The 24,066-nt window shown below is 43.1% G+C and overlaps 1 protein-coding gene across 1 annotated transcript; it reads left to right on the forward strand.

The window, feature by feature from the left end:
* The first annotated feature begins 458 nt into the window (after positions 1-458).
* Positions 459-14,374, forward strand: tnfaip3 (tumor necrosis factor, alpha-induced protein 3). Its single transcript, XM_015048700.1, has 9 exons — positions 459-817; positions 3,575-4,002; positions 7,695-7,885; positions 8,001-8,142; positions 8,318-8,488; positions 8,872-9,052; positions 9,135-10,126; positions 10,256-10,470; positions 10,870-14,374. Exons 2-9 carry the CDS (start codon positions 3,696-3,698, stop codon positions 11,143-11,145), a joined length of 2,475 nt encoding a protein of 824 aa, XP_014904186.1. The 5' UTR covers positions 459-817; positions 3,575-3,695; the 3' UTR covers positions 11,146-14,374.
* The last annotated feature ends 9,692 nt before the right edge of the window (positions 14,375-24,066 follow it).

Genomic DNA, 24,066 nt, shown 5'->3' on the forward strand with positions numbered 1-24,066 from the left:
CATGCAGCTCAATGTGAACTACAAAAGTAAGAGGAAACTGCACTAGGATATGCATAAAACACTAAATGATTGAGAAACCCACAACCTGATGGGAAAAAAAGAGGAAAGAGTTTAATGATAACCGCACCTCTGGGTCTTGCATGACTGTAAAAAGTCCGGCTTAATTCCTCTGAGCATAATTTCCAAACAGTCAAAACAGTATTATATCATCATCATCGTCATCATCACAAAATCCTTAGTCAAACTATTAAATACTCATTCACAAACATACACAAGCAGACTGCGAGTCAAACCCTGCTTTTTAATGAACTACAGGGTTTTTCTTTCGTATTCCTGAGTCATTTGCTGAGGCTGGTCTTTTTGGGGGTTAATGATTTATTTCTAAGGCTGTCTCATGAAATAGAGTGTGACGCGACCTGTCTCTTTCATTCAGTGAAGGCTCCTTTGTGCTCAGTAGGTGGGATATGCTTTTCAGTATTGAGTCAGACAGATGGAGGCCCCCTAGCGACGATGGGGTGGAACTGCACGCCAAGGTTGAGAAAAGCGAGCAAAATGGGTGGACGGAAAGTCCCCGCGTGGAAATCCCCTTGACTTGGAGTTTTTCCTTTTTTAAAAAACTAGCGCTAGCGAACGAGAACAGTCTTTCGAAAGGCTTCTTCGAGCTGCGAGGGCTCTGTATTAGATGTTATAGTGGAGGGAAAAGAGAGGGTTGAATGGCGCCGAGAGCCGCAGCGGTGAGGCTGAGTGAAGTGGCTGAGAGAGGACTAGCCTGAGCATCCGGGAGGCTTTGTTATCACCCCCCCGACATATTACACAGGTAAGACAACACTTCTCCTTGTTTGCCTCTTCGCCTGGACTACCTTCCCCGCCGAGGGGCTGGGACTTATCGGACACATCATGTTTTGGGGCCTTGAGTAACGTGTTGGTCGTGTGTTTCTGGGGACATGGAGGAAAGCCTGCTCACGACAGTGGCTTTGACAGCCATTGTTTACAAAAACGTCCCCCCTCCGAGCGGATAACGGGGACATTTAAACGGACAAATATACCGACGCCGCCGCTCTCGTCTCTAAAGCCGCGCTCCGAAGCGCCGCTGATCACTACATTGTTTCAAAGGTAGTTGTCATTGCAATTACGTAAGCCTTTAACGTCAGCAAAGTCTCCTGTTGTTGTGTTGTGTGTGTGTTTTTTTTTCTTTTCTTTTTGTATGTGTACGTGTAGCCAGCCATGCTAAAACCGCAGCGTCCGCCGCTGTGTCTAGCCTAAAGTCTGCCTGTTTGGGCAACACTAGCGTGCCTCCTGACAGCCAGCTGTCTTGGTTTCTGCTCCCTGAAAGTGACTGACTTCAGCAGGGCCTAGTCTGTTGTTGCACCTGCTGCTGCTCCTGTTTGTAGACTGAAGGCTCCCCCAGCCTTCAGGTGGTTGTGAACTTCAGTAGCATCCACTGACTCATTGTCAGCCTGTTGATGTGAGGATGTAGGTTAGGACGAAGCTAAAAAAGTCAGCAAAAGTCAAAGCTCACTTGCTGACCAGTACTTTTTACTTCCTGTGTGTGAAGTGGCAGCTGAAGGTTCTGCTTAATTTGTTGAAGCAGCTCTTTAAAGCCTGTGTTGCTCAACTCCTCTTCAAAAGTAAAATGTAACTCTTTTTTCTTTCTTTCTAACGAGCAATAAAAATCAATTATTATAACGTAGCAGTGGTGTTTACCAAAGTTTGAAAAAGTTGTGCAAATCTGTGTTATTTTAGGTTTCCAAACCACAAATTATTCCGTCTTACCATCCATGCAGTTTAAAGTCATTTAATTGAGATTCTTTGAAAAATGTCTGATTTGAGATTTTGATGGCTATTTGATGCCCCTCCCCCACATGTTGCTGCACACTGCCGGTCAGCAGGCTTACAAGAGAAAGAGATGACTAGGAAACATTTTTGCTTCTTTAAATGAGCAGTCGTGGCGTGAAATCTAAATGGTTGGCATTAACTTTTTACTACCTATCAACTGGTAGCTAAGAATTTATCCTATTTTAGCTGAATTGTTCCTTTAAAGCAGATATTATTCGACGTGTTGAAGACCAAACATAGAATTTTATCAATTGTTTAATCAGTGACTAGGTGAGAAACAGCTTTGCATTTTTACATATGCAAAGCATTTAGAGAAAGTTTGCTTTGCCGCCCTTGGTTTAACTTTTTATCACTTTTAAAACTACAAGTACACTAAATTTAAATATTAAAAATGAGCATCAAATAAATAATCCTCGTAACATTTGCAGCAAGCGGGAGCCACTTATCGTTATCAGGGGACTTTCAAGGGAACTGAAAAAGATGCACACCAAAGTTGTCATTACTAACAATAACTTTCCATCAACAAAATCTATTGATGGATATCTACAAAAAATTTCCATCGTAGCATTTCTACAGTTTAAAATCTTTTTACTGAGAAACCACGGTGGGTGATGGAGAGAGCAAAGCTTTGTCTCGCAGTGGCTCTCCTCTCCAACCTGTCGCTGGGACCAAAGTCGTGGTGTTGAAACTGAAGGACCATCACGCCTTTCTTTATTCTTCCCATCCATTGGAAATGTAAAGTTTTTCTCGTTTTCGTCGAAAACGAGAAACGTTACTCAACCGTGCACCTTTAGCCGATACTCAGAAAAAGCATGAAGGAAAAGAGTAAAAGTTGCCCCATTTTTTTGTGTTACATGACAGGCCCTGGTTTAGCTTTTTGTTTCTATTTTAAGTAAACATTTTAAACAATGTAGTGTTTCCCCTCCCCCACCTGTTGCTGCAGTGGGAGAGCCACCACTTGCTCGATAAGAGCGAAAGTCAACAGCAGGAAAAGCTACAAGTGGAAACTCGAGGAGTTGGCGTGTCCTTATTTGATATTTCCAACCAAAAGCAATTACCTTTAATAATTAACATATCAAATTATTTGTGATTGCTTTACCCTTTTTAAATAAAAACAACTATAGATCTTGGTATACATTGACCAGTGGTGTCACTAAGACTGGTTTATCTTTCCTCTACATTGAGGAGCCTGCTGTGTGTTTACTGAACTCCCGGTAATCTTTAACCAAACCTTGACGCAGGCCGACGGTCGCTGAGGCCTTGTGACCTTCCCAGCAGCCTGGAAAACTCTGGATCGCCCTGGGGAAATCTGGAAAGCACCAGTTGATTGTTGGGAAGCTTTGAGCTCTGTGGGACAGTGGGACACCCTGTTGGCGGTGCGGGGGGGGGGAAACGCTCAGAAACCATCAAGGCGAAAAGGAGAATTAGAAGAAAAGACTATAAAGCGCTCTTTGTGTATTCTTTTTATTTATTATTAGTAGTAGTATTATTGAGTTTAACTGAACAGGATCTCATCTGAAAGCATGAAAAAGCACCTCATTTACTCAATGGTAAAGTGTTTCTGTGTTATGGGTGGTTTCCCGAGTAAAACTGTAAATTAAAATGAGTTTTGTGTCTCAGTTAACGAGGAAGGGGAATCTCCACAAAAAAAAATTCCCACCAGACTCTGATCTTTGCTGCCGTTGTGAAATAACCAATTTTTCTCCCATTTTTTTTTTCTTTCTTTTCTTGTGCCCAGATTTCACGTCGTCCCATCATCGCCAGTTGGGTGTCTCCTTCTCCTCCTCTTCCTCTTTCTCCTCCTCTCCTCCTCGTTCCTCTTCCTCCCCTCCTTCCACTCTCCCGGCCACCCGTCCGCCATGTCGCAGGGCCAGAACTTCCTCCCCAAATTCCTGTTTGTGTCCAACCTGCTGAAAGCGGTGAAGATCCGTCAGCGCGTGCCCAACGACGTGGTGAAGCCGGCGGCCAGCGCCGGCCTCATGCACCACCTGCGAGGGATGCACCGCTACACCCTGGAGATGATCGCCATGAACCACTTCCCCCAGGCCTTCAGGGAGGTGGTGCAAGCCGCCATCCTGGACCGGGCCATGCAGGCCTCTTTGGAGCAGGAGAAGAAGCTCAACTGGTGTCGAGAACTGAAGAAGATGGTGCCGTTGCGCACCAACGGTAAGAAACCATGAAGACGACTCAGTTGGAACAATGTTTGGCGTTTGTCCGTCACTTCCCGTGAGGCTTTATGAGGCTCAGATTATTTTCTTTGACAAAAATGTGGAAGTCTCAATTTTAGGAACAACTGCGATTTGTTGCGACTCCCCGCTGAGGACGTGAAGCGGGCCTTTGTTTCATTTTCTGTAGCAGAAGCTGTTGGCTTATGAGTCAGTGGGTTTTTGATATTTAAATTCTCAGATGTCATTACTCACAAGCAGGGTTACTGTAAATGACAACAATCAAGGTGCACGGGTTCCGCTTTCAGACAGACTCATCCAGCAGCCTCTGCCGAGGCCTTCTGCGCCCCGCTGCTAAGTCATGTTTTCTGTTACGTGCGCGCTGCGGCTCGGGAACATCCCGGCGCAGGCAAACATTCACACAAATGGCCCCTGGTGCCTCTGATCGTAGTTTCTGCACTGGAAACTTCACCGGCGTCACCCACAGCAATGTTGTTTACTGCTGGTGATCTTTCAGACCAAAGTATTTCCAGTAGCTGCAGCCCCGGCAGGTTCGTCCCCTGCGTTTCTGTTTAGGCGTGTGTGAAGGCCTGTAAATCTGATGAAGCGCTGCCGCGCACCTGCCTGACTCAGGTTTGACTTTTTTTTTTTTTTTTTCAATCAGAAGCCAATCAAACGGAACCGAATCTCCTGCGTGTCTGGTGAACTGTTTTAAAGAGAGAGAGAGAGAGGGGGGGGGAAAGAACGGCGTTCAAAGAAAAATCTTCAGCCCGTAGCGTTCGTGACAAAAACAGGAAGTGGAAATCAGTCTGCGCTACAAGTTAAAGGTTTAAGTTTGCAGCAGAAAACAAAATGTCTTCTTTTTTTTGTTTTGTTTTTCCTCATGTGAGAAATTCCTCTTCTGATCTAATCCGAGTTACTGAATGTTTTATCCCTAGAGGGTCATTGTTGATTTTTAAAGTAATAACCCAAATGAGTCACTGCCACTTTCATCAGAGGATAGTTCCTCATTCAGAAAGACCCTTTTTATTGATGACGAACCCGGCTACCTTTGGCTGCCAGTAAGTAACCTGACTGGAATTTCCTGGCTTGATGAGGCAGAATGTTAAAGCTGGACAGTCTAACTCTGAAAGACCTAGACATGACTTTGAGCAGAGGACGGACACACACACTCACGCACACACACATATTCACAAAGGATCCCACTGATGTTTGCTGAGTCACTGGACCTCAGCTGAGAAAACGTGACGGAGGAAGAAGTCCCTCAGAGAACGTCCAACATCTTCCGGTACATACATTTTTAGCTCCTGAAAATCCTGTCGTATTCTCAGGCTATGACTCGTGTCAAAACCGTACTAAAACCTCAAACCCCCAGGGATTTTTGTTTGTACAAATAAATCGAATTAAGCATCACAAACTCCGGCATAATTCAAGTGGCCGAGTCACATCCGTTTTCCTGTTTCCATCCCAGCGCTGCGATACCTCATTAAATTTCAGTGTGACTTTCCTCTTGAACGTCTAGAACGCATTCCGAGGGTTTTTCCCCGAGCAGCATCCCATGTCTGTCATGTGTCCCCTTCACGCAGGATTGGTTCAGCTACAATAAACTGACTCCTCGCACTTCAGCAGCGGAGACAACGCTCTTAACACTCCATCTGGTGTGAATCTTAAGGGATTTGGACAGATTTGGGGATTTTCATGTGCATCGTTCTGACTTTAGTTCAAAAGTCACCACACAAACCTGGAGCTCCTGCATGGTTAAGTTGTGCCGGGTCACAATATGAGATTCTCGTGTTTAAGCTCGAGTCCTGATACCAATGGTGTCCCATATGTAACGTTATCTTATTAGCATTGATCTGAATTGCTTTTATTTAATACAAAGAAAAGCTGATATTGTGTTATTGTGCTGCAAAAAAGATACAACACATTAATTATTTAGTTTGAGCTGTTGCATTTATTTATTTTGACATAAGGTGATAAAATTCAAACAACAACCTGATGAAATTCAGTTGTAGATTGCAAGTGTTTATTGCATGGATTAGTTAAAGTTTTTGCCACTCTGCAACACTTGAAGTAGTAAATAAAGCTGGTTAGTTAGCCAATAGTTTTAACGTAGCAGTACCATTATAAGAGTAATAACATATTGATATTTAGCTATAATAATGAGTTAAGGTGTTACAATCGACACGAGAGACGGATAATGCTTATCTACTTGTGTTTTCAGGCCGGTTTGCTTTATAAGTAGAAGCCGTTTGCAGCCAGCTGAGCAGCAGTGGCAGCAGCGTGCGCAGTGCTGTTGAAACCGTCACTCCCTTTTAAAACCTCGGTTTACTTTGATACCAGCAGCCGGCCTACGCTCGTATTGCTGCCACCTGGATGGAAACAGGGTAAGGTCGAGCTTGGCGTGTTTTCCGGAAGTGCCCCAGCTCGCCACAGAGGAAGCGTCTATATATAGCTCGACGCCTTTCATCTTCGGTCGCCAGGCATCCTCACGCGATTCACGGTCAAAAGGTTTTTCGAGGTTGAGAACATTTGAGCCAACCTGTGTCTGGATGCATCTTTGTTGAGGATGTCCTCTTTTTTTTCTTCTTTACACCATAGAACTCTGCATTGTATGGTTTTTTTTTTTTTTCTTTTTTGTTAAGTGATGCAAGAGCACCGAAATGCAACAACAGCTTGCTAGTTTGAAATAGGAGGGTTGTATTTTTTTGCCCCTGAAATACTGATGGATCTTATTCTTGCTCAAAACAAATGTTCATTTTAAGAATCTTATACAAAGACTGGCTTATTTACAAAAAGAAAAATCAACGTTTTTTTTTTTTTTAGTGGTTTTAGTTACTTTCCTTATGTAGAGTGGAGCGTTTGAGAGCTAACAGAAAAAGCAGACAAAACGTACAGATGACAGGACCTGCATGTATGCCTTGTGTTTGCTTTACACGTGAGGGCGCACCTTATCTGAGGGCCCATTAATCACAAGCCCTCATCGGCTGATAACAGTAGTTAAAAAACCCAAACATTCCTCCTTGTCCAAGTCACGCCTCCGTGGAAAGTACAGGACCTGCTGAGTTGCATTGATGAGCTGGGATCAGAGGAGGGATCAAACACACACACACACACACACACACACACACACACACACACACACACACACAACCAAGCATAAAAAAAGCAGAAGTTAACTCAGGGAAATTCCTGTGTTTAGTGTGACAACAGGGTATTTCAGAGCTGCGCACATTGACAAATACAGCCTCTCCTGTTTCACAATGAGGAAAAGACCCAGCAGTGCCGAAGGAGACGAAATAAAATTCCAGGGTTTTTAATTGCACATACAAACACTCCTTTTGAGCAACTTCTTGGTCATTAGATGGCGAGCAGACTGAAGAGGGACAGCAGGCAAATTATTTACTCACAGATTTTTTTTTTTCAGGTCAAGTATTTTTATAGACGAGATCCTATTTGAAGTGCGAGTGTGTGCACTTTTAGACCTGCAAGGGTCAAGTTATAATCTACAAACCAGATAGTGATGATTGGCCCAGCGGCCTGGAAATCCCCAGACTTTAGTTGCACATTAGCGTGCACGCAGGCCTCAGTCGGTCTCCAGTATTTGAATGAGTGCGTGCATACTCTTGAGAACTTTCATTTCCATTTACAAAATGAAAGGCTAATCTCTTGTGCGTGTGTTTCTGTCTGCAGGAGATGGGAACTGCTTGCTGCACGCAGCTTCCCAGTACATGCTCGGCGTCCAGGACACGGACCTGGTGCTCCGGAAAGCTCTCCACGGCGTTCTGAAAGAGACGGACACGGCTGTGTTTAAAGCTCGCTTCCAGGCGGAGCTGCTGCAGTCGCAAGAGTTCACCCAGACCGGGCTCAGATACACCACAATGGTACGAAAACCAGACCCAAAACCACGGCTCGATGGGTTCCCTTTTTTTTTTTTTTTTTTTTTTTTAAAGTGGGCAGGCTTTTACATCCAGATTGGTTGTGTTTGCACTGTCCTAGAACTGGGAGGACGAGTGGGACAAGATTGTAAAGATGGCATCTCCGGTCTCGAGCAGCAACGGGCTCCAGTTCGACTCCCTGGAGGACATTCACATCTTCATCCTCTCCAACATCCTCCGCCGACCCATAGTCGTCATCGCAGGTACTCAGCTCTCTGGCTGAAACCTAAAACCAAGACTTAAGATTCTTTTTTTTTTTTTGCGCTAACGCAAATCTGATTGATGGCTCCTTGACGTAAGACGAATGAAAATGTTTGTCTTCAGCTTACTTTTAAAATTAGTTCGGCTAAATAGTTTTTGTCTTATTTCCATCAACAGACCAGGTGGTGAGGAGTATGAAATCTGGCTCCTCCATCTCCCCTCTGAACGTGGGCGGGATTTATCTGCCTCTACACTGGCCGCCCACGGAGTGCTACAAATACCCGATAGTGCTTGGCTATGACTCCCAGCACTTCGCACCCCTCATCACCGTCAAAGACAGCGGCCCAGGTAGGATGAATAGTAAAATCAAACCGATGGGTGTAACGCAGCCAGAGCAGGGTTTCCTCTAACATGTAATTGATTGTGGCACACACAAAATAAAAGCCACCACACCTTCAGAGTCCGAAGTAGAGGGAGAGAAAAGCCGAAAGAAAGATGCCTAAGGAAGGTAACATTGAATGTTTTGTTTACTTCAAGCCTGTAAAAACGCCCCTAATGTTGACGTACTTTTCATTTGAATGACGGTAGTGGTTAATTAATACAGTTTGGGCATCATACGTTATATTTCAGACAACCCACCACCGTGGTTTGAAAAAGCCCCAGAGGAAGCCGTCCAACGTTTGGTGGTAACAAAAAACAGAGAAAAATAAAACGGTCTTGTGTTTTTGCAGAGATCCGAGCCGTTCCGCTGATCAACCCGAAGCGGGTGGGCTTTGATGAGCTGAAGGTTCACTTCCTGATGGAGAAGGAGCAGCCGCAGAAAGAGAGGTTGCTCAACGACTACCTGCACCTCATAGAGATCCCCGTCATCGGCCTGGGCCACGAAACCGCGTGGATCATGAAAGCTGCGAAGTACGTAGGATTCATAAAGTCCGTTCCCTCGAGCTGATTGAAGGTTTGATGTTAAACAGAGGCCATGCTGTGTGTCTGCTAGGCTGGACGAGGGCAACCTTCCCGAGGACATGAACCTGATGGAGGACTACCTTCAGCTCGTCAACCACGAGTATCAGCGCTGGGAAGAGGACAAGGAGCAGGCCTGGGCCGCCCAGCCACAGCGACCGCCGCCCTTCTCCGTCTCCCAGCTCTCCCTCATCGAGATCCGCTGCGCCACGCCGCGGTGCACCTTCTACGTCTCCGTGGACACGCAGCCTCATTGTCATGAGTGCTTCGAGAAGCGGCAGGCCACTACAGGGGGCGGGGCCAGGATAGAGGGCGTGGTCCAGACCAAGGGCGCCGGCATTCAGGGAGGACTGGGGATGATGGGAGGAGCGGAGACCGAGGTGAACGCCAGAGGAGCCAGGAGCAGCAGTCCGCCCTGCTCTTCCTCCGGGAGGGGCGTGGTGCTGTCGAGTCCCCGCTCGGCCCCGCCCACCGCCCCCAGCCTCAGCCTGTACAGCGAAACACACGCCATGAAGTGCAAAACACCCGGCTGCCTCTTCACCCTGAGCGTGGAGCACGACGGCCTTTGCGAGCGCTGCTTCAACGCCAGGCAGAACCACGGGCCCCCCGGGGCCGGGACGGCCGCCACAGGACTCCCGGGGCCCAACGGGGCACCAGTTGTTTCCCACCCAGCCCAGGGCTCCGGGTGGACCCAGTGGGGGGGCTGCGACGCGGAGACAGAGCGATGCAGCATGTGCCGGCAGGAGGTGTTCAGGATATTCAACGGCCTGTGTACGCCCTGCATGCAGAGGCAGCAGGCTCCGGAGAGGGGGGAGCCGCAGCAGGGCAACCACAGGACTGAGGCCTCGGCTTGGATCCAGGCCAGAGACACTGAGCAGCCGTGCCTCACCCTCACCCCAGCACACACGTCGGCCTGGCAGACTCCTCTGGCCCAGCGCTGTAAAAGATCCGGCTGCCAGTTCTTTGGGACTCCGGAGAAATTGGGTTTCTGCACTATTTGCTTTGTAGACTATCAGACAAACCACCGTAAGTCCCGACTCGACGTGATGCAGTCGCATTGTTTTTCAAATGTGGAAAATGTCTTGTCAAAGTGACATTTTTGCTAACATGGGTTTCCATCTTTTCTTTTTTCTTTTTTTTTTTTTTATATTCCAGGCTTGACTCCTCCTCCTCCTGCCCCGGTCCAGAGCCGGCGTGGTTTGGAGACAGGCTTCCAGAACGCCACACGGTGTCGGGGGTCTGGATCCGGGTGCGCTGCGGTTGGCAAGGCCATGCTGGAGGGCTACTGTGACAAGTGCTACGTCAAAGAGCAAAGTGCACGTCTTAATCAAGTTGCACATCGGACACCACACTCCCCTCCTCTGGTCATGGTACGTGTCGGCCACACCTGCCCTACCTGGTCGTTGTTAACCTTTTACTTTTAGCATCTTTTTATTGCAGCCTCTGCTGTTTTCCCCCATTAGTTACAGTAAAGCAAAAACAATTAATGTATTTAGTACAGGGCTGAAATGATTTATCGTGATTCATCAATTATTGAAAAAATCGTCAACTAATTTAGTAATCAGTTCATCGTTACAGTATTCAGACTAAAAAAGGCAATTTTTTTAAATCTGAATATTTGATTACCAAAATAATAGCTAGTTGCATCCGTAATAATTTACTGGGGTTTGTTTGACATAGACAAAATGATGCATGGTTTAATACTTGCAAATGACACTGTAGCATCTCTTGGGTTCTAACCGGCCTCGTTGTTCCTCCTGTTCCCAAAGCGCGACCGAGCAGCTAAACCCAGATCCTCGCAGCAATCCCAGACCCAGACCCAGTGCCGGCGGAGCGGCTGCAGCAACGTGTCCCCGGGCTGCACGGACCTCTGCCCCGAGTGCCACACGCGAGGCCAGGGCCGGGAGGCGGGAAGGAGGGCGCAGGCGCCCAAGGAGAAATCCAAGCAGAGGTGTCGGACGCAGGGCTGCGACCACTATGCCAACCAAGAGAAACAGGGCTACTGCAACGAGTGCGACCACTTCAAACAGATCTACCGCGGCTGACCGCGGCGCAGCACACCACAGCGATGACGACACATCGGTAGCACGCCAGAGCAACCGCCCTGCAGTGGGCTCCCCATGCCAGTCAATGCACCTCTGATACTAACTAACCAACTAACTAACTAGCTAGTGACTAACTAGTAACCTTATGGCCTGAAAAATCAACCCCCTCCCCCCCAATGTCGAATGTGAAGAGAGAGTGTGTGTACGAGGGAGGGGGGTGGTGGTGAGTGTGTGCGCGTGTGTGTGTGTGTGTGTGTGTGTGTGTGTTTTGCTTAGTTTTTTTTTTACTTTGCAGTAGACATGGCCTCCAGAATACCTCTTTGTGCAATTATTATCATCTGATTCGCCGTGTGCTCTTACATGGCCAGAGGTTTGGCTTCATGTCCGAGCAACTGACTTAACCCTTGTGTACAGTGTGTATTTAGAGGTACGTAGAGAACCGTGCCGGACAAAATGATTGTATATTGGCTTAACGAGAAGCATCTGACATTGCTTTATAGACCACAGCCAAGGATTTTTACCATGTCTGTTTGTCTGTCTCAACCCATCTGTGTATCCGTCTGCCTGTCTGTCTAGCATTTTGCTCTGTTGAAGTGAGAGATGCAGTAGTTGGGAAAGCCCAGCAAACACGTCTGTGGAAGTAGGAAGCAGAAGTGAGACGAGCTGAGCCGATGCAACGCTCCTCCTGTCTGGAGGTCAACTTTGTTTATCTTAGCTTCCCCTCCAAAAAAAAGTCACTCATCAGGCATGGGCCGTTGTGAGAACTGGACAATATAACTGAGCTGACGTACAGCAGTCTCACACGAAATGACACAAACGTTTAGAACAGATCTACTTTCTGTTATTTCAAATGTATAAGCAGCAATTATTCTTATAGCTGATAAAATATTTAGTTTACTATGAAATTCAAATCGATGCTATCTTTTGGTAGAGGCGTAACGTTTTCAAATCTGGCTAAGAATGAAAAGAGGAAAACTAAGAATGGAATTATGTTTGCATTTTTCCAGACTTTCAAGGTCCCTGTCTTATTACCTAAAAGGTCCAAATTTATCAATGTCTCTTCTGAAAAATCATTTTTAGCACTTACTTATGATGAACTTCTGATCTTTATTTTTGTTTCTCCGTGTCCCTTTTGAGTTTGGGACGAATGGAATTTAATACTTTTTGTGCTTATAACTCCTGATATCCAGAAACCAGCCCATGCCTATCTCGTTTATGCCCTCTTTGCCTAAAGATCACTCGCCTACAATTCTTAGTGACAATAAACGTTCGTTGCTCAGCAAGTGGAAAAGCAAATATTCATTTTCAAGCGATTCCTCACAAACTACCGTCCCTTCTGCAAGTCAGATGGCTTCAAATGGAAAGTAAAAGCGAACCATGTGACTAAACGGTGCGAGACAGACAGGGCGGGTCCCTGCTAGTTTTGGTGCTACATGTAGAGAAACACGAGCCTTTCCCATTGTAGCCGACATCCTGTTGTCAGCAATCAGAAGGCAGGGAACACAGCAAAGACAGAACTCACCTTCTTACTATTTCTCCTTTCCTTCCTCTAGTTTTCCTCCTCCTTCAACACAGATCTGTTGCCTTGGACATTGTTTCCATGTTTACTTACAATTTAAGCACCTAGAAACATTCACACACAGGCGCGCACACGCATATACGCATCATGCACATGAATGTAGTATTGCCGGTCCTGTCAGTAGGGGATTGTTTCCCACAAAAGATAGGTGTGAGCGTGCAAATACGCCTCGGTCTGGATAATTATCCATCTCAAACCACCGCATACACACACACATTTGCACATGCACACACAGCTCCTGTGAGATTGTACACCCCAGCCTGAGGTGGCGTGTAGGTAAACGAATCCCTGAAGAGTCGCATTGCTCTCTCCGCTCCCGCTGGACGAGTCGGGACGACGGCGGTTCCCGAACTTCCAAGAGCAATCCCGTCGCCCGCTCCGGCGAGTTTCCTTAATCTGAATGTGTTTTTCCGTGCCGTTTTTCCGCGACGGCGCGTTTATCGGGGCTGATCCTTGATAAGTTTTGCCTTTAAGTAGTTCTGATATTTTATGGACCATAACGGGGGGGAGGGTGGGGGATCGGCTCTCCCACCTTTTTAAAATGCTTTTGTGAGCATGGAACCTAGTCCGCATTGTAGGACCTTCCAACCCGATGCCTCATTTTACAACACAAACAGAACAATGCACAGGTCTGTGCATCTGGATGATACACTCAAGCAAAACTGACATTTCTGTTTCCTTTTGTTGGTTTTGGAAGTTTTTAATGGATTTTGATATATCTGTTTGTTTTTCTTTTTTTCTTTTTTTTTTTTTTCTTTTTTTTTTCCAAAAGACAAAAAAAGGTTTAAAAAGAAGAAAAAAAAATATCAAAAAACATGTGCCATCAAAACAGTTGTTGTTACCTCCTTAAAACGACCAGCCTGGGTTATTCTAGACTAACTTCTGATGCCACATATAGACATCTTCAATTCCATGTGACCTCACATGAACGTCCCCAAAATCTTTCCCACGAATGTCTTGTCTGGTTCGAATAGTGAGAAATGCAGACAACCTGAAGCGCCACACGTTTTTATCAAAAGTCCGACGTGACATCAGCCGCTGCAGTCATTCCTCTCTGCCCCTGCCGCCAAACGCCCACTCCTCTGTAGATGTCCATCTGTGGCTTTAGTGTAGAAATGACAACCAGGCTCTCGGTCTGCCTTTTTCATTCAACTGTAACTGAAGCTGTCGGGCCAGCCCACACGCGCCGACGGCCTGTGCGTAGATCGCTGTGTGCTTTAATCACCTCTAGACGAACCTTAATCAATTACAGACCCAACTAGTGGTCGGCTCATCGGGACCCACCCTGACATGCTTTTGGAGGTGGGTTCTGACAGTTCTTACTTTGTTTTCTATGCTTTTGTTTTTTTGTTTTTGTTTTTTAAGTTGCCTGGGAGGAGATCATATAAATTGCACATAATTTGTCTAAGCTGCTGAGGCATTTAGGACTTGTCTAGGGACATTCCACCGGTAGAGGAAGCATCGGCTTAAGAGCAGAAGGTGTAACAAAACATGCAAATGGTTTGGAAGTTTCTTTCGACAATAGGGTATTGTATGAAAAAAAAAAGCCTGGTTTTATTTGTTAAGTATTTATTCATATCAAAATATCTGTATTGTGTGATCTAATAATTATTTATATGTTGTGAAAATATGAATTATTTTTACTAAGAACTCTTGACTATTGTGGTTCTTGACTCTGTTTGTTGTGTGTGTGTGTGTGTGTGTGTGTGTGTGTGTGTGTGTGTGGATGCTTTCATGGTAGAGGTGCTTAATTAAATGATAAAAAATTATTTACTTCATAAATTCATATCAAAAAATGAAACCTACACTCATTTATTCAGGCATTTAATTTTGATCAATTCAAAATTCTTTTTAAAAATTACAGTGTTAGATTGATCATTTATTTTATTACAAAAATGTCAGTACATTACTACTTGGAGTAGATTTACTGTATGGTGGTTGTGGCTGCTTTTGTATAAACTACTGCATCCATGCGGTATGGCATGGACTCAATCAGCCTCCAACTCTTTGCTTTGTCATTTTCTTCCACCACACTTTCCTTCCACTCAACTTTCCAATCAGAAATGTACAATGCTCTGAACAGCGACTGTTCAGTTAAATACAGCATATCAGTCTTGTGAGACATTTTGGCTTTGAAAAGCCTTTTTTGGGAGGGCTTATGAAGTATTTTGGCTTTCCATCACCTAATATAATGCACAATATCTCACAGAAGTGAGAACACCCCTCGTGTTGTTTTATATTTTATGGGACAACACTGAAAATACAAAAGTAGTCCGTGTACAGCTTGTGTGAATGTAAATTAGCTATCCTATAAAAATAACTTCGCACTCATTGTCTAAACCAGTGCCAACAAAAGTGAGCACAAATTGTACCCAAAGTGTGTGTTTGATGTGCTGCCACCATTATTTTGCATCACTTCCTTTGCACTCTCGGACAGGGAGTTCACTGGAGGTTCACAGGAATTGCCTTCCATGTCGACATTGTGAAGCTGGTGGACGTTGGGGACGTTTTGCTTTTCCACCTTCTATTTGAGGACGCCCCAAATGTTCACCAGGGTTCAGGTCTGTTGACATGCTCGGCCAGTTTCTTTAGCAAATAAGTGGTCGTCTTGGAGGTATGTCTGGGGTCCCATTTTGTAAAGGGAGGGGATAATGTTCTGCTCTAGTGCGTTGTGGTACGTTGGCATCCATGGCTTCCCACAGCCAGCAGCTCTCAATCAACCCCAAACCATGACTCTCCCTCCACCATGTACTCCTTACCTGGTTACTGCCACACACGCCTGACACCATCTGACTCTACAGTGATGCAGGCATCTATTTTAAAAACTCAATCCCTGGATATGACGCTGAGCACTCAACTGTTTTAGTCGACCACAGCGAGGCCTTTTCTGTGCTGTTTTGTGTGCTGCAGGTCAGTTTCGGGGTGGAGGCCATTTAGGTGGTCCCCATATGGGGAAAAGGAGGACAGACCAGATGGGTCCCATATGAGTTTGTCCGCAGGTTCCACTGTGGTCCCACATGGGTTTGCCCATGTAGGGCCACAGCCTGCGTGGGCCCTACATATGGGGCCCACCTAGGCATGCTGACAGCCTTGTCCAGGGGTTTTCAACTCCAGTCCTCGTGTCCTGCAGCATTTTAGTTGTGTCCCAGGCCTGAATCACCTCCAATCAAGTTCTCCAGAGTCCTGCTTATATATTTGGTTTGTGTGTTGAAGCAGAAGTCTAAAAGTCGCAGGACACCGGCTCTCGAGGACTGGAGTCGAGGATCCCTGGCCTACTAGGCCATCTGGTTTTTTTTCAGATCCTCAGTGATTTTTGCCATGTTGAACTTCCAGCGATGGTGATGACGCCTGCTCCCCATTCACACCTGAGACCTTTTAACAGTAACGAGTCACATTACATGACACTGGGGAGGGGAAACAGCTAACTGGGCACGATGTGGGCATTCTCACATGGGGGTGTACTCACTTTTGTTTCCACTGGTTTAGACAATTTGTGTTGTTACTTTGAAGGGACCACAAATTTACAGTTAGACAAGCTGTACACTGACTACGTTTGGTATCAAATTTTCAGAATTCTCTAATGAAAAGACACAATATGAGGATAGACTGCGTAAAATGAATTGCATGAGTTTTAACTAAATTAAATAAACAAGCTTTTCTGTCACCTTTTCAGTCACTCGAGCTGCACCTGCAGTGTTTGTGTGACTGGTTGAGAGGAAGAAGTGTATTTTTTTTTCCTTTCCTGAATCATGTAGCACACGCATGCATGCTCCGCTGTACGTTGCAGGATGCTTTCATGCTGTCTGAGGCCCAAATGTTGCACTCTTGTAGCATTTCCCCTAAGGTGTTTATTTCTCAATGCTATTTCTACAAAAAGAAAAAAAAAATCAGCATACTGAATCCATCTTCAGTGTAGGAAGTGCTGTGGGTGCTGCAGAAAAAAAAAAAAAAAACATCAGATAACAGATGACTGAGGCCTGGTTCAGATGTGGCACAATGCACCATTTTTACTGAATGCAGACCTGAGTTAGGTTTTTTTCTTTCTTTTTTTTACCCTTCCTCCCTCCACCTCTGTTGTTTGTTTCTCTTTTGTTACAAATTTCCATCAAGAAAAGTTCAAATGGTGATTTTTTTTGTACTTTTTCATGTTATTATTCTTTCCCCCCACCCCCCAGGCTATTGTTAGGGTGTCATGTGTTTTAATAGTAATGGGAAAAAAGGGATCCCCCACCCTCACACATATATATATATCAAAAAACAAGAGAGCTCACTTATGAGGAATAGATTAACTGGTGGGAGGGGGAGTTTGGAGGGAGGGGAGATCTGTCCGTTAGAGTTGGGGAACTGGTTAGAAAGGCTGCGACTGGGACATTTAAGATCAGTGGGACAGCAGGGCTTTGCGTAGGCTTCATGTGGTTGGCTGATGTGGTTTCCTGGAAATACCCCGGCATGCAAATACTTAAAAAAAAAAAAAAAAAAAAAAAAAAAAAAGGCACAGTTCCTCTGACAAGAAAAGCAGCAGCGTGTTGCCTAACATATAAGCGCCTCTGTCCGGTGTGAGAACCCTTTTGTAATACATTTCATTACAGGTAATATGGCAGGAAGTTAAAAATGAGCTTGTTTAAAAGGAAAATACAACATTAAAATAATGAGGCGATCAAAACAGTTTCATTTTAATATTTAATTTATTAATGAGCAACCTTTTAGCTCCCATGGTCAAGATGTGGAAAAAGTCTTAAAATAAAATCCATCCTTTATCGTAGGAGTCTTAAATCTCACTGGAAAGCTTGGAGGGGGAAAAAAAAATTAACCTTAATTTGAAAACAGTCAATTAGTGACAGGATGTAATTTAGAAACTTAAATTCGGTGATGCCGCACACACCAAGATGCCAAACTGAAGAATGTGAGCAGGTTTACTGAACCTCTGATTAGTAGTGCGTTACTTCCAGTTAACCTGGACTTTGAGTATCACATAATTGCTTCTCGGTACTTCTCTTCAAAATAGGCAAGACAAGAAATCGTTCGAATAAGGCAGATGAGTGTTCATCTTTAAATGTCAGGAAAGGACAACAAGAAAATAGCTGCTCATATTTACAGTCGGTACAATAATTAAGACTGTTGAACTGTTTAGTCCAAATAAAATTCACTGAGGCAAAGAGCAGCAGCTTGAGGCCACCACGTCTCCAGATAGCAACGTTTAAACGCTATCAAGATCCCAACTATTTAGGAGTAACATCGGGAAAGGACATTTTCCATCAACTCAAATGTTTACCTCTGGGCTCGTAGTCTGGAGTCAAAACATTAGATTTTTCTAGAGCTAACCTGGGTCCACAAGAGGATTTGGATTAAACCCATGCTAGAGGTTCAGCTTCAGATTTCTGTGAAATTCAATGATGTAAATGGATTATCTCACCGATTCTGGACTACCTACATAACTGCAGAGATCAAAGATGAGATTGCGCAGAGAGAGATAGGACTCAGGTGTGTGAACTCAGTTTTACATGACCATTTGCATTTTGTTCAAAGACAATGAAACTGAAATCACTTACTTGGTTCATGCCGTGCTTTCATGTGACTCACTGATGGGAATTTTAGATTCCTCCTTTTTTCCAGGCTGTCACCTCAAGGTTGTTGTGAATGTGAAACTTTCCCGTGAAAAACTGTGGATTTGTTTTCAATGTCATAATTCCATCTAAGTCTCCTTCTGCAGAACATCCTGAGTGGTACAGGAAGTGAAGAATAAATACTGTTTTCCAGTAAATGTTCAAGGTGTGCTCACTCACACAATGTACTTTTCAAACAAGACTCAGTCTACGTTTCCAGGACTTTGATAAACTGCTCTTTGTGTGCTGGTTAATGTTTTTTAATGTTCAGCAGGAATGTTAAACAGCATAGAGATCATAAACTGCTCAAAAAAATAAAGGGAACACTCAAATAACACATCCTAGATCTGAATGAATGAAATATTCTCATTGAATACTTTATTCTGTACAAAGTTGAATGTGCTGACAACAAAATCACACAAAAATCATCAATGGAAATCAAATTTATTAACCAATGGGGGCCTGGATTTGGAGCCACACACAAAATTAAAGTGAAATGTTCCCTTTATTTTTTTGAGCAGTATATCAACAGATATGAGAACACGCACTTCAAATGAGTGACATAAGTACTACAAATACATCTTTATCAAAGTTACTGGAGGGTTAAAATTGTTGAAAAGTGTGTGTTTTAATTTTGGTTGAATCTTGCGAGTTGTTTTCAAAATATAGGATCCTCTGACATCATTTTGTGGAGAAATGTATCCTCACTTTCGCTAAAGTTGTTTATTAAAATATTGTTTTTATTATTTTCTCCATTTCTGATGAGATCAGGGGTCAAATTGCAGTTTTATGCCATAACTTTGAAATGTGCAATATGCACATTTAATCTGATCTGATTGGTAATTTATTACTTAAGTCTCAGTCTCCATAATCTGGAATTGGATGAACTGAAGTAAAGTAACTGATGAGGAAACGAGACCGATTGTGTAAACAGAAATCATCTAAGATCTTTTTCTTGTGAAATGCTACAGCAGACGACTGTGCAGCTCCACTTTCAGGAAGAGATTGTACAAAATACAGGGAAACCAATAACTGCTGATATGCCTGATAATGTAAGATTGACCTTTTCTCCTTTTTTTTTGTTTGAAATCAAGCTGCTGCAATACAAGATTTATTTATTTTGAGTTTATTTACACGTTTCATAAAATGTGCTGTGTGGAGAGCTGTAATCCATGAAGTCATTAAAGTTGGCCTGGCGTTGACAGCTTTAACTTTTTGTGCTTTCGTAGTAGCAGGTACCCCTGGTGTGAGTAATCCCACCTGACCTCAGAGGGTTTTCGTCTTAGTCAGGATGTGATATTCTGAATCAACAAAAGCCTGCTTCCTTTGAAAAGTTATTTTCAAACTTCCAATTTAACTGCTGTAATAAAAGCAAACAACAATATTTATAGCCCCAGAACCTTTTCATTACCACGGCCGCAAAGTTCAGTGTATATTTCTGGAGCTGTAACGTGACAGAGTGGTCTATCACATTAGTAAAATCCCTTTACAGCCTCCATTTAACCAGGTCAGTCCAATTCACATCAAAGATTTCTTTCGCAAAGAGAAAGTTGGGAATAAAGATGTTAAGCTAAATACATCACAAGCAACAAAATTCTTGTGTTAAAAACAAATAATTGTAAAGTGAAATTAAAATAAAATTTTTTCCACCAGAAAAAATGAAAAGTGTGACGTACATTTGTGGTCAGCTCCTTTCTAGAGCTACCTTTTGCTGTAATAACAACCGGATGACTCAGAGTGGATAGACAGCATGTCTGAACAGCAGTCCATTTGGGTCCGGACTTGTACTAGGCCATTCCAAGACAAAATAGAAGCAGATCTCGAGTCTTTTATAGTATCTTTCAGATTTTCCTCTGTTGTTACTCTGAATGTAGCTAAATAGATCTTCTTATCAACTCCGTCCAGCTTCCCTCTCTCTGCTGAAGAAGAGCACAGCATGATGCTACCTCCCCTATGTTTCACAATAAGCTGTATGAATGCAGGGTGATGAGCAATTTAAGTTTAACAAGTGCTTGAAAGGTATTTCGCACAAGACAAGAAAGAAAAAAATGGTTTCATCTGCTCAGAGCTTCTTCGTCCACATGCATGCTGAGTCCTGTGTATGTGGGAAAATCAAAATTGTACATTTTATGAGCGCCAGCTGTATCTATACGGACACACAGAAACCAGCAACTGTGGCAGCGAATGTAGGTATGAAACTTAGAGTGTAGACAAAATCCATCAAAGTCACCAGAGAACAAGTAGGCACAAAAAAATATTGAGAGACAATGTCTAATTCAGCTTCGTTTTAGACTTCAGCCTACATATATTATTGCTGCTATCAGACAGACGTGAGGCAAAATGGTGGATTGGAGCACAGCAGCTCCGGATCATCGGGTTCATTTAGCGACACAATTTATGATAACAAACTCGCTGTCAAAGTTACGTATGGAACAAAAGCATGTTTCTTTTGATTTTCTTTGAAGTCAAGAGACTGTACAAAAATGAAATTTACTCAGCAACAAAAGCTTCACATGTCCAATTCAGCTCAGTGTTTAAGCTGTCAGAAATAAACTATGAATGAAAATGTCAAACCTAGCTGAGGGAAGAATGTCATTTTGTGAATGAATGCGCCCAACTCTGACTCACTGGCTCTTCTTTTGAAAAGAGAAATGTCTCAAAAATCAAAAGTACAGTCACCGCTTATTCCACAGGAGGTTTTCTGGTATTGTGCAATAGGAAGAGGGTGTATCCATGGTAACTTTGACCATTTTGTCAACCGCATTAGCTATCAATTTCCACTACATGACACCACACAAAGAAACACCCTTTAATAGCAATTGTGTTATTGAAGGGACCAGAAAGAGACTGTTTTTTAATAGAAGCGGGAAGTTTTGATGTTTAGTCTATAAAACTCTTGTGTTCAGATTCTTGCTCTCAAATGTTGGCCATTGTTGTAAAAAAACAACAACAAAAAAATAAAAAATTAAAATGGAGCTTTAACAGTGTGATTTGGTCCCTTCAATGAGGGACTGAAATAAGTGTGAATTTAATTTTTTTTTTTAAATAATTAGAAAGTCACAGAACCTAAAATGAAGGTAAATTAACAGATTTAAATAACTGATCATCAGCCAGTTACTGAATAAAAATAGAGGTTTATCAAGTCACTCATTAGGAATATTTGGATGTCAAAGAAACGGATATCAGAATAACAAGAAATACTTACTGCTGCCTGTTAGTCCAGACGGTGTTGCAAGACTATTTCCAAACTTAGGAAAATATAAAACATTTAAAAAAAAACCTTGCAAATTGCATAACAAGAGGACTTTTCAAACAAAATATACCAGAGTTAAAAAACCTTGCAACACTTAGGAAATTGCAAAACATTGCTGCAAAACCTGAGGATATGCTAAAAAAAAAATGGTAAGAAGAAAACACATGACCAGTAGTAGATAACTATTTTGATATGTTCATTAAGGATAACTCCAGGTTAGCTGATCCTGGGGGTAAAAGCTCACCGCTAGTCTGAGACGGACCAAGACCAAAGTCAACTTCTACCATTTTAAAACAACTTCCGTCTCAAAATTACCCTAGCTATTTTAACAAACCCTGAAACCATTTTTCAAGCTTGCAATAGACAGTTATTTGTGATTATTTACATAGAAATCGGAGGTAGGAGGAAGTGCACTAAAAAAGACGTTTCTGTGTGAAACAGACTCAGAAGAAAACATGTTAGTGTTTAAGGTTTAAGGTTGCTTTTTACAACAAAGCTAGAGGCTAGAAGAGACAACACCAAACAGGGATTCTTCCTTCTTCAAAAATACCTTTTAAAGCGAACAATGGTTTGGTTTTTACTCAATGTGACTACTCAGATTACTCTGACTGGAAAGACCAAATATGCATGTCCCGCCTTTTTTTTTTTTTTTTGCTTGTTTCAGAGGAAGGATCATTGATAGTGGACCACATATCCGCTCAAATTGAAGTGTAAATAACTACGGCCCTTCACATAGGGGTTTGTTCAGTGCAAACATGACAGCTCTTTAAGGGTTCATTGTAGTGATCCGTGTTTTCTGTGTATTTATTTTGAGGTTTTTCTGTGTTTATTAGTCTGTTCCCCTGTGAGTCACTGTCTGCCCTGTTTATTGTTCCCAGGTGTTTCTCGTTCCCTCATTACCCTACCTGTGTATTTAAACCCACCTGTTGTCTTTGTCTCTGGTCAAATTCTCGTCATGTGTACTAGACAGTTTCCCTGTGCCGTTGTGTGTTTGTTGTGCTTCCCGTTGTTCTGTGGATATTTATCATTAAATCACCATCTTCATCACAACCTGGGTCTCTGAGTCTCTCCTCACCACCTCATCCACACATCATGACATTCATCCAATCATGATGTCGTTAAAGACTGTGTCTTTTAGATTGGAGTAGTTTTCAGAAGTTGTAGAAGTCCTCCATATTCAGCCAAGAGACTAAACCAACTACAGTTAGGACAGCACAATAAGAACAGATGCATTTACCAATACTGTATTTGTGGGTCATGTCATACCTGCCAATAATAAAAAGTTTTTGAGACAGTTATATAATAGCATTTTGCCAGTAACCTAATAATTTAGAATGCTATCAGCTTTTTAAGAGCATTAAGAAACCAATTAAGGATGCATTAACTGTGTAACACATCCCAGAATGTGACCTCACATGAAATTACGAATTTCCAAATCAAACCACAGTCTGCACAGTGGTCATGAGTTCCAATCCTACACATGACTTTGAGGTTAACTCTTTGTAATTGCTGTTTAGGGGTGTGTATGTCTGTGCGCATGTGTGTGTATATGTGGTTGTTTGCCCGGTGTGTCTCTGTTGCCCTTCAATGGACCGGACACCTGCGCAAGGTTTACCCCGCCTCTTGTCCAATGGCGACTGGAGATTGGCACCAACCCTGCAAAGGGTAAAGACAAGAGATAGATAGACAAACAGATGGTTGGCCTATCAAACCTTACATTATACTTATAATCAGGTTATTTGGATATTTAAATATTCATACATAATGTCAAAAATTATTGTATTGTTGGCAGGTGTTGTTAGCTGTTTTTACATAATTAATTGCTATCAGCAGGGCTGTTTCTAGCTGTGAGGGTGACCTGGGCAAAAAGAAAACTGATATTGTATTTAGTCAGGAAATAAACACAATAACCAGCTTCTGCTTACAATTATGAAACTGCTAAAACAACAGTCACTTGTCAGCCTGTATTTAAAAGGTATTTTGGTCTTAACCTTTAAATTTTCTGTGGGTGGAGGTCACAGTCACAATCCCTGTCAAAATGGCAAGTTTTGTAATGTAGAAAAATTACATCGCGATAAGAAGTTTCAAAACTTTTTCTTCATGTAGTGTGACCTTTATCCTGCACAAAAGCAAAGTACTAAGAGAACATATGTATATGTAGTGTACACAGACACACACGCACACACACACACACCTATGAAAAGGTCATAAACCCCCAAAAATCTATATTATGCAATATCCTTAAATATTCAGATCAACAGTGATTTACAGATCCGTTTCCCACAGATTTCTGACTGCTTTCCCTATTTCAGTAACATACTGTTGAGCAGGTGAAATAATAAAAAAAAACTAAAAAAAGTTTGAGCAATTTTGCAAAAAACAACAACGAAAAAAACAACAACAATCAAAGTCATGTGTCCCCTGAGTACTTTCAACTTTACCATATAAAAACCAACAAAGTAACTTTATGATGAAAATGATATGAG

Source organism: Poecilia latipinna, unplaced genomic scaffold, assembly GCF_001443285.1.
Source record: "Poecilia latipinna isolate Pla-1442-1.1 unplaced genomic scaffold, P_latipinna-1.0 Scaffold898, whole genome shotgun sequence".
Lineage (NCBI taxonomy): Eukaryota > Metazoa > Chordata > Actinopteri > Cyprinodontiformes > Poeciliidae > Poecilia > Poecilia latipinna.